This window comes from Lactuca sativa, chromosome 3 (assembly GCF_002870075.4).
Source record: "Lactuca sativa cultivar Salinas chromosome 3, Lsat_Salinas_v11, whole genome shotgun sequence".
Classification (NCBI taxonomy): domain Eukaryota; kingdom Viridiplantae; phylum Streptophyta; class Magnoliopsida; order Asterales; family Asteraceae; genus Lactuca; species Lactuca sativa.
The window spans coordinates 271,597,357-271,608,774 of NC_056625.2; the positions used below are offsets into that span (position 1 = coordinate 271,597,357).

At 39.7% G+C, this 11,418-nt stretch overlaps 1 protein-coding gene across 1 annotated transcript; it reads right to left on the reverse strand.

The window, feature by feature from the left end:
* Positions 1-5,549: 5,549 nt before the first annotated feature.
* LOC111900354 (uncharacterized) lies at positions 5,550-6,764 on the reverse strand. Its single transcript, XM_023896226.1, has 2 exons — positions 5,981-6,764; positions 5,550-5,833 (listed from the first exon to the last, which is right to left on the reverse strand). Exons 1-2 carry the CDS (start codon positions 6,762-6,764, stop codon positions 5,550-5,552), a joined length of 1,068 nt encoding a protein of 355 aa, XP_023751994.1.
* Positions 6,765-11,418: the final 4,654 nt, after the last annotated feature.

The window sequence follows — 11,418 nt, forward strand, 5'->3', positions numbered from 1 at the left end:
ATTCAAGCCTGCATGATCATTCAGCATCGGGCAAAGCAAGAAAACTTTCGACCTTATCCTCAATATCTTCAGCAGCTGGAGCAATGTCCTCAAAGTTGAAATCTGCATCAAACAAAAAAAATAAGGAAGCGTGCATTTCAAGATCCTTAATATAGTAATATAAAGTCCTACCCTTTTTATCCTAAGTTTTTGGCAGGAGATCTCCATTAGACATAGAATTACGCCTCACAAAGAATGTTTTTTCTTTTCTGGAACTATCATTTTCTTTTGATTTTAAAATAACATGTGATTTATTAGGTTTGAATTTGAGTAGGAAATGAGAATTCCCAAAGGTTGAAAGATCATAGATATAGGCTAGCTCGGACAAGCTAATTTCAAGATCCATGGAATGATTCAATCGATCAATCCAGAAGAGGAGCCTCTAGATTACTAGGGTAACTTTAAATATAGGAGATTTGAGTGATCTCAAAGAATTTGGAAACAACGCCAAAAAATAGGTATGTCTAACCCAAAAATAAAGGATACTTAGGGAAGCAAACCCAAGTGGGAGAACCGAAATTTGGCTAAACCAAAGCATCAAAAGGTTTAAAGACGGTTGTAATGACCCAAAAATCAAGGATAAAACTTTCATTTTTTATATAACTAAAACATTGATACCATTTATTTCAATCATTTCAAATCATCGTAAAGTAAAACATTTATCAGAGTTCACCCCCCAAAATCATTCATTGCGGAAATCATAGGTGTGTGCACTGCGATCAATCTGAGCTTTCTTTTCCAAATAGATGATACATTAAACCAAAACTGAAAACCGTAAGCACAAAGCTTAGTGAGTCCCCCAGAGCATACCCCACACACAACCCACATAACAAATATCATATAAGCTATAAAAGCTATCTCTACCACCTAAATACATAATGTATCAATAGCACATTCGCCACAATCATCACAACTAGATAATTGGGCCGACGTTGGTGGCTTAGACCCATTAGTATGGTGAGAAGTCTCACCTCGCACTGCAGACGATTACCGCATGAATTCTTTAGATGTTGCCTCGACAGTTTCCCGAGTTATCGCTACCGATCAATATACCCTATTAGCAATTGGGTCACATGCCATAATCCTTAATCCATGGATGCGGTAAAATGACTATTTACACTTGGAAAAGTATGATCCTAACCGAAGGCCTAATCCCAATACAAAAGCGCAACATTATAATTTCCATTAAACCATCAATGGCCTAATTTTCCAAATTGGTCCCGAACCTTTCAAATGGCCCTTATACTAAAGAGCAATATTCTCCTTAGTCAATAATTTTTCCCCAATTGCCCCACGAAGGCCCACAATAATCTAATCCTAGAATTCACCCAAACCGAGGCCCACAAATGTGAAATCCAATTCTATATTGGGCCACAAGGCCCAATAGGCCCAACTAGACCAATATTGGCCCAAGTTACATTTAGACCAAACAAACTGCAAATCAAAGCCCAAAACCATTAGGGCCCAAAGGTCTAAAGTTCACTAAGGCCTAAGTCCTCCTAAGAGAGTACACCCAACGTACCTCTTATGTACGGTTAGTGTACTGTACAAATGGACTGTACGCACAATGTACTACATAGTACACCGAACGTATAAACAACTCTAGCCGAAAATCCACTAAGTGCTTAATACTTGATCCCCCCATTCCAAATCATAGATCTGAGTTATACTTAACGTCTAAACCCATAAAGTCACTGACTTGGTGACTTTGCATGCGCCAAAGAAACCCAAACTCGAAAAACAACCTTCTAGTTCCATAAAAGTGACCCTAACTCCTGAATGAACCGATTATGACCTTCAAGATGGCAACCTTCTGTCTTAGGGACTCAAATAGCATCAAGGGTGGCAACCCCAAGTCTAAGAATTAAATTTGAACCATAAAGCTTCATCCTTGGGACCAAAAAGGAACCAAAACCCAAAAATGGTAGATCTAAGAGATGAATGATCAAGTTCAAAGCTTTATAGCTTCATCAAGCTGAGAATGAGTCCTAAAAGCCAGATCCCTAAGCTCCTCCTTGATTTCCATCTTTGAATCAAACTCCATCTTCTCGAATATGGATCAAACACGCCAAAAATGGACTCCATAAGCTCAAAATGCCACCATGGATGATATATGATGATTTCCAGGGTTTAGAGGGGTGAAGGCTGAATATATTAGCGTTAGGTTATGAGATAAGGAACTTAAGTAGGGTCCAAGAACCTAAAATAGGGTTCTGATATGACTAGAGTTTGCCAAGTGTACATATGGTATGCCCAGCGTACTCCGAGGAACATTCGCGACCATCCTAGTTAGTACCCCAATGTACTCCAAGGTACGCCCATCGTATTACCTTCTTCACTAGTACGTACACTTTGTGTACACCCGATGTACCCAGCTATACCTGAAAACCACGAAACTTCCGTGTAACAACGTCAATTTCAAAACAATTTTTCACTTTTTAATAATGCAATTTCATTCATAAAAATTCGCAATTCTCAATATACCACATAACAAATCCATAAAATCACATCCCAAGATCAAATCAATGAAACTCCGATAGTGTGTACTGGTCATGCTGGCGCCTTCCCGCGATCCTCACTAGTACATGAAACACATCACACAAACACTATAAGCACAAAGGCTTAGTGAGTTCCCCAAAATACCACATACAACACATACACCACTCGAGGCTACAGTACAACCCTCCGGTCGATGTGTCTCAACTGGACCCTCCATACACATAGCATACTAGTCCCTTCGGTCTACACATAATACCGCTCTAGGTAATGTATAGTGAGAATACTCATCTCGGGTATCTCGGATAATCTCGCACACAAAAACATTGGTCTAGCCCCCGCCTAAACACATAAACATCACTCTCAAATAAATAATGGCTCTCAAAGGCTAGATTAAATCCACTCCTAAAATTACACAGAAGGGTAAAAGACCATTTTACCCCTCCCTGACCCAAAAGTCCAAACGTTGACCACAACCCTAAAAGTCAACGGAAGTCAATAGCAGGCAGTACGGAGCACGTACCTTCTCTTTACGCGGGGCATACGCCGGCAAACCACAAACATGGTCTCAACCCCTTATGATGCGCGTACTGAGAGTTATGCACAGTGTAAGTCTCAATTTCAGCCTTTCCTTTGATTTTCGTCTTAAACGGTTAAGCCACTCACTTAACTTTCAGATCTGACTTTCCCTAAGACTCTTATCCCATAATTTCGGAACCATTAAGCCATTGCATGGTTTAATGGTGCCTACACTCTCTAACACCTTTCCATCTTCCTCAAAAGGTCTAGATCTCATGCATGGCTCAATATTGATGTCCAAGATTGCATTTTTACGAACATGCAACTCTTATAGTCCTGAAATATTATAGATCTAGGCAAATGAAGACCATTTGCTCATAAAGTCTCCATGTTGGGACCAAAAACCCTAGAAATTGGTTCAAGAAGCACACAACACAAATGACAAGGAAAGTTTTGAGCTTTTTACCTGAGAAAGAAGCTCCAACCTCTAAAAAGCTCGGATCTACTCTTGTCCACAAACTCCTAGCTTACAAAATGGCTTCCTCTCCTCAGTCCCCACCTTGAAATGGCACTTTGAAGCTTAGAACTCAACACACTAGCTAGAAACGAAGGAGGACTCTCTATTAGGGTTTCACTCTCTAAAATGGTGGCTGAGGATAAGGTATTAACATGCCTTTTATAGTGCACAAGCCACATATTAGGGTTTACATCTGGGCTCGCAATGCCCAACGTAACCCTAGGTATGCCCAGCGTACCTGGGAAAGTCCGTGTCCAAATTAAGCGCGCGAGTATGCACCGCGTACTCTTCAGTACGCCCAGTGTACTCACTTGCCTAACATTTCATTTTAGGGGCTTAACTTAACAGCTTGGGAAAAGGAAAAGGGTTTAAGAGACACACCTGAATTTGGGATGTTACAATTCTCCTCCACTAGAACCATATTTCACCATCGAAGTCTCATGCCGCAAACAACTCCGGATGCTGCTCCCGCATCTCTGACTCCGCCTCCCAAGTCAGATCGGACCCTCTCAGATGTTGCAACTGGACCTGAACCAGAGGCACCTTCTTGTTTCTCATAACCTTGACCTTCCGGTCCAAGATCGTGATCGGTCTCTCCACATAATTTAGGCTCGCATCCACCTGAATATCCTCCAGTGGTACCACTACTAACTCGTCGGCTATACACTTCCTCAGCTGAGACATGTGGAAGGTCTCATGAATCTGGCTCAATTCCGTAGGTATGTCCAAGTATGGATCTTTACCAGTAGTTAAGCAACAATCAATCACACAAGAAGAATAAGAATAAGATGAAAAGAAATCAAGCTTGCACACGATTACATTTCAATAAATCGTCAAGTACAACTTGATGGACTCTGGGTGAACATAATGGCATCAACAACCCCTAAAGACAAAACACCTCCTTTATATATACAAGACCAGACCATAAACTGGGTTTGCGACCGTAAACATGGTTTACGGTTGTAAACGAGTTTACGACCGTAAACACACAAAATGTCCAACAGACTAACAAACAACCCTTAAACACAATTACAGACTTATTCTAAACCAAAAACACTGGAAGCCTAGACTAAACCATTTACTGGATCCTTCAATATCCCCCTTGGTTTGGTTCGAGCTTGGACACGGTTCTTATCAACCACCAGTATGTAAGATTTTCCCATTGCTCCATTCCACATCTTCTTCTAAATAATTTCTGCCACCATTGTCGTGTATTCTGTCGCAGCAAGTTCAAAGATAGTCTCAGCCACCTTAATCTGTTGAGTGGCAAGATAGTGTATGTCCCATTTGCGAAATTGAAGCAAGTCCCTCTTCTCATAAAGACCGATGCAATCTTCCTTGAGCTTGATGACCGCAACATCTGTGGTTTCATGATACACCCAATATAACATGGATGCAAGAGAACCATCAGGACAGTTTTGAAGAACGGGAACTTGTTTCACTTTTGCGGTAGCAAGCCACATCACTTGTCTAAGTAACTGCTTTGTCGTGGGATCAAAAACTTTGGAGTGGACCTTGACAATTGACTGAGCAATCTTCATCGAAGGAAAACCTTTAGCAACTTGATCCTCCAAAAATGATTTAAACTGGCTCGCCCTGGGATTATTTGTAGGATTGGAGAAAGGAGCCTTAGACAGCTCAATAATATCAATCTTGGTAAACGATTTAAAGTCATGAGCGTCTTTGTATAGTTCAGTGTTGCCGCTCTTTCTCCTCACCATGAACATATTCATTGGGTCATGGAATCCCCGTGATCAATAATAGTAGCCTGTTGTTGATCCCAGGGTGCCTTATGATCTACGCTCCATTTGAATAGAAGTTAACCCTTTTCAGTTTCCTGGGCCGACTTCTTGCGTTTTAAAGCCCTTCCACGAGGAGCTTACTCCGGTTCCTTTTCGAAGCGGTTTACGATGGTGGTGGTTCTGATAGTTGTAGGGGAAATGGGAGCATCTTGAATAGGCAGATAAATTTGTAACTCTTAAACTGATGACTTGAATTCATCTCCAAATTTATCTTCCAAGTTTTTCTTCAAGTCATAGTAATTGCCGGTCAGAAGGACGAAATGAGTATGAAGATCTGTAATCTGTTTGGTCTTCGCAGCATTTTGTTCAGTAAGTTCTGCCATTTGAATACTAAGTTGTGTGTTTTCAGCTTGAAGGTCTGCGACCTTAATGTAAAGCTCAATATTCCTCTGATCCAACTCAACATTTTTCTGACTCACAGCATCGACCTGCTTCTGAAGTTCAGAGAGTGAAGGACTCTCTATGCTACCACCCCCAATTGAAATTTCGTTGCCATGTAAGGGAGGTGTTAAAAGTTATTCTCTGGCCAAGAGCGTGGCCAATTTAACAGAAGAGGCATCGTGCTCTGGCCTAGGAGGCGAGAAGTCCATTGGACAAGATGAGTCACCAGTTTCAAAGAAGGTACTAGGACGTTCAGTGATTGGTTCAGCTGAAACTATAGCTAGGGTTGTTGTTGGAGAAGTTGAGGCACTTTGAGTTGCTAATCTCAGAACAATTATGTGTATTTTGGTTGGTGGAGGAGAGTCTTGTGTGGTGTGGTGATCACTTTCCATTGGCGTAGATGTAGGTAAAACGTCATCAAGGGGAGGAATTCCTGACACCGTCACCATAGGATTTGCTATTTCCGCCGATGGATTAGAAACAGGAGGTGCAGCTAAGAGAACGTCTTCTTTTTCCCTTGTTTCTGTTGTCGTATGAGCAACTTCATCATCATCTTCAAGCAAGTTGTCAAGATCTTCTCCAGTCATAAATTCATCATTACTGCCGAAGTTCAGTGGAATATCATCATTATCGAATCCCGTGAGGTCGACATCCTCGAATACTTCTTTGTCGTTCCCCGATCCCTCATTATAATCACTCTGAACGTGAACAGGTTGGAGCTCGTGTTCCTCGGCAACATGAGCAACTGTGGCTTGAGCTTCATCGTCATCTTGATCTGACACTGTGATGACATCTTCAGAAATAACTCTTTCAGAAGAAGTTGGCTCGAACAAAGTCTTTTCGGACATTCCATGGGACTCAGATGACTCGTTAATCTCAGCAAAATCCCCAAACTTCACTTGGGGATGTAAACCCTGAAAGACAACCTTTACCTTTCTATTTTGCATGATGAGACCAACTGTGTGAGGGCCCAAGGATTTTATATCGAACTTGTCACCATCCTTGATCATTTCTGGAAACTAATAGTCGACGAACACTTGAATAAACCTTGGATAAAGTAGAAATACATCTTTGGTCCCCCGGGTCATGGCGTTTATGTTTACCAGGAATTCATCGAGAATGAACTTTTAGAAATTAAACATTATGCTAGCATCCAATGAGACAATTGCCCCTGTGTTCCCGAGGAGATCTCATCAGCTCCTAGTCTCCTGCCAGAAATGCTGCTCACGAACACGTGTGCTAGAAATCGCGAGTAAGGAGGCAAGAGCTTCTTCACTGAGGGAGGGTAGACATGCTCATATCCCATCCTCTAAAGAATCCGTTGTACATCATCAATTCCAATTTTAGTAGGGAAATTGGATTCATCGTTGATCAGCAAAGTATCTCTGATATACTACTCTGTAATCTTGATCTTGCAACCTTTGACTGCGGCCTCAATTGTTATTTCTCCATTGACATTTTCCATTTTAGTTGTCTGCCAAAACTCCAAGATGATATTCTGATAGATGATGGGATTTACTGTGATAGCACAGGATAAGCAACAATCTCTCAGCCTGTAGATCATTGACTTGAATTCTGGATGAGCAGCCGAAGGATCATCCAACATGATTGCCAAGTTGTGCATGTCCGCAAACTTAAGATTTGCCATTTAACTGCACTAAACAAGCCAAGTAAGAAAACACATAATTTTAACAATTTATATCAAATCATTTAGTTTTCTTAATTAAAAAATATAATTTTGGACCTCAAAAATTAGTTTGACTACAAATGAGTAGATTTTATGGTCAAAATAGTCAAACAATTGTGTTTACGGTCAAAGGTAGTCAAAAGAGGGTTTACGGTCAAAGTTGGTCAACTGACCGTAAACTGGGTTTACGGTCGTAATACCAAAACCTGAGTTTACGGTCGTAAGACCAAAACTGGGGTTTACGGTCGTATGACCAAAACCGGGTTTACGGTCGTAAGGCCAGATGGAGTTTATGGTTCTTGAATGTTCTTAAACCATAAACTCCTCATGAAGAGGAATTAGGTTGTGAGGCAAGCGAGGGTACATTAGATGGAAAAGTTTGTGAAACTGGTGGTTTTTCAAAATCATTATCACACACATCAGAATTGTCAACCAAATAATTCAAACTAGACCTTTTCCAACCATTCAAAACAGTATCAGAAGTAATAGAAACACCACTACAAAAACATTGTCACTTAAAACATTAGAAAAATTATTGTCTTTATTAAAAACTAAAACTTTAGGTTTGGACTCAGTTTTATTTTTAGAAACAGATCCTTCAACTTCGTTCTTTGACTGATTCAAGGATTGATCTGCAGGAGAAGTAGAAATGTTAGTACTTACAACATTAATAAATCCTCCTGAAACAAAACCAGATGGCTTGCCATAAACCATGAATGGTTCATTGGCAATCTCTTCTTGGGATAGGGGCTGATGCTGATGTGAATGATTTAAGGGAGGAGGCACTTGATTATAACCTTTCCTTTTAAATATTCAATTTCAGCCACTAGTTCAGCGTTCTTTTTCACTAAATAATCATAGTTTTCACATTTTTACTGTAGTCTTCCTGAAGTCTCCTATTTTTTATTCCAATTGGGTTTTAAGTAGTTTTTGACCTTTTATAAGTTGGTAACCTTCATATCTAAGGTCTTCTACTTCTCTTTTTAATGAGTCATTAAGTTCACGAAGAATCTTAACGCTTTCTAGTTCACTATCTAACGTCTCAATTTTCTCATGCAGAATTTTAACATAATCAATACAAGCTTAAGAGCATGATGGTAAACTTACCTCGGTTGTATTAGGTTCATGAGAAGAGGATACCATCAACGCAACCTGCAGCTCCATCATCTCATCTTCAGCTGCCACAATCACTGCTGGGGCATCATCACAAACTTGTGCCAGGTGGGCAGTTTCAGGTCCAAACAAGTTCAAGGCCTGCATTTGATCCTCCCAGTCAAATGAATGAGCAACCATAGCCTTCTCGTTGTTCATTTAAGTGCCACTTCGATTGTTTATGACTGCAACAATTGTCCTATCATTATTTAATCTTTTGTCTGACTGTGGACAATCACAAGCAAAATGTCCTGGCTCGTGGCAGTTGAAACATCGCAACTTTCCCTTGCTGAACCCAACCTTCTTGTCAGCAGTCATCCCCCAATTGTTCTTTCCAGTCTTTTTGGCAAACTGTTTCGCCCTAAAGACTGCCATGGCAATTTGCCATGTAATATCCATCTCCTCAACGTCTTCAGGGTGAATTTGATCAAGATCCACAAATGACAGTTGGGGTGGAAGATCCCCGGCTACGAGTGCATTGTAGCAATTGACAAGCCCTGAAGCAAGACCAAGATTTACATCACCCTCTTTTCCCTTTGAAGAAGAGGCCCCAGTTGAGGATGAGACAGCTTGAGAAGTCATGAAGGATTGATTCTGCAAGAAAGGCATGGTTGATGCAGAGGAAGCTGATGGAGTGGGGAAAGTCTGAATCTAAGCTTGCGGAGTATTAAATGATGAACCTGCAGAAGGAAGAGAAAAAGAAAAGGATAAAAGAGCATTGTTAGAAGAGATGCCAAGGTTCGCAGCTGAATATGAGTTCACATGGTTGATCTCCCGCTGCTTGTCATCAATATCACACGCCTTGATGACTGCCATCACTTCAGCGAGAGAGAGAGACGACGAGATCCTTAGTCTTGTTGATGACAGCTACATTCTGTTGGATATAGTGTCTAAGTCCATAACTATATTTGGTATGTACTTGACCCGACCCGGCATGGTCCATTTGGATTGCATGGCATTGCAATATTTGGATAGACTAAATGAGAGAATAAGGCACTTATGATTATTAATATATTATAAGTTCTAATATATTAATAATAGAATTATTTAATTAGTATTGATCAAGTACTAATCTAGGATTAATTTGGTGATCAAAGTGAGACTAATTAAATATATAAGGGTTGATTATGACAATCATCAATTCTTTTATGGTGGATTAATGATCTATGGTTTATGGGTTATGGATGTAACCATTTGGAGCTCCATGGATAGTCCATGGGAGTTACAAACCCATGGGTCATGAGAAATGAAGAGTCATGACAATTATGGTCTTCTTAATGAAACCCTAATTATGACACCACTATAAAAGGAACCCTTTGGCTAGCAAAATCATGACCTAGTGTTACTAGAGAGGGCATAACCGATTTTGAGTGCTATAAGTATTCTCTCAAGTTATTCCAAGTTTTGTGGTGTTGTGTGAAGCATTTCAGGCACAACATTTGTGGTGCTAGGCTCACAAAGTCTTGAAGGAATCCAAGCAACAACAAGGTATGTATTTCTACTAGTTTTATGTTTTATGTAATCCCCATTCCATGCTAGTTAGGATATAACCTTGAAAAAGAAATTTGCATGTATATAGTGAAAACATAGATTCAAGGTTATTAGGGTTGCATGTACACTCAGGAAGTGTTAGAATGCTCAAAACCCATCAGTGGTATCAGAGCCTAAGATTGTTTTCTGTATACTTGATGCAAAACTGCTTGAAAATCGAAAATTCTACTCACTGTCGACAGGACTCGCCGAGTCCATGTACAAATTCATCCTACTCGTCGAGTAGGATCATGCACTCGACGAGTAGGTGCGTGTTGGGCAGTCTTTTCGTGTTTTGTTGCTGGAAATGGATTAAAATCATTATCCTAATCTGTTTTGGACTTGTAAAACTGTTTTTTCAAAAGGATAATGATTATGTTAACCCATTTTCACATGACTTTTATCAATTTTCAAGAATTGTATATGTTAATATGATTCATGAAATTGATTGGGATGAATTTGTGTTCTTATGAGTTTTTAGAAGATCATAGGAATTATGTGTAACCTCCATGTGTGTTAAATTCATGATCTTAATTGTAACGATGGTGTTCATAACTTGTCCTCAAGTTATGGATAGCCAAAAGTCACTTCGTTTAATTGTGATTAAAGAACTAAAGAGGTTTCATAAAATGAAGAGTCTTCATTTTTATGAACCATTAAAACTCATAAGTTACAAATTGAAGAGACTTGGAATAGTTTCAATTGTTTCCCTCAAGTTTTGGAATTTGAAAAGTCTTACACTCTAATACTTTAATTCCAAATTAAACCTTAGATTTTTAAAGAGTTTAAAAATCAACACTTATACTATTATTATAATTTTATTATATAGATATGTATAAGAATATGTCATTCTTACCGTTAGTAGGCCTCATTCACGATGTCGGTCTATAAGGGGGGTATAAGGTTGTTGCCTATAAAATGGTGACTTAATGGGTGTCCACTCTCACCCACCGCTTCCTTGATCGGTGGAGGGTCGTTAGCCGAACGGGTAGGATACGACTTTAAATTCTCATTAAAAGTATAATGAATTATAAAGTAACTATACATTATAAATTCCCAATCTTAGTTACTTTAGGAAAATGTGAATTTGGTGCTAGCCCATAAAATTACACTTTGTACCTTACCAAGTCATTAGTGGAGCGTGTGTGGTTTACCGGCACACTAACATGGATTAGTAAGAGTGACAAAGGGTAACTTGACTTTATTATAGATCGGTGGAGCATGTGTGGTTAACCGGCACATCTATTAGGTAATATTGTTAAGGGTACCAAGTCAATTTGTATGGTTATTCACAC

Excerpts from the sequence above, each read along its gene's own strand:
- LOC111900354 (XM_023896226.1), bottom strand. The coding sequence starts at position 6,764 with ATGATCAAGGATGGTGACAAGTTCGATATAAAATCCTTGGGCCCTCAC. Across the intron at positions 5,834-5,980 it reads TAGTACCTTCTTTGAAACTG|AGAGTCCTTCACTCTCTGAA; the intron begins GTGACTCATCTT and ends GTGGTAGCATAG.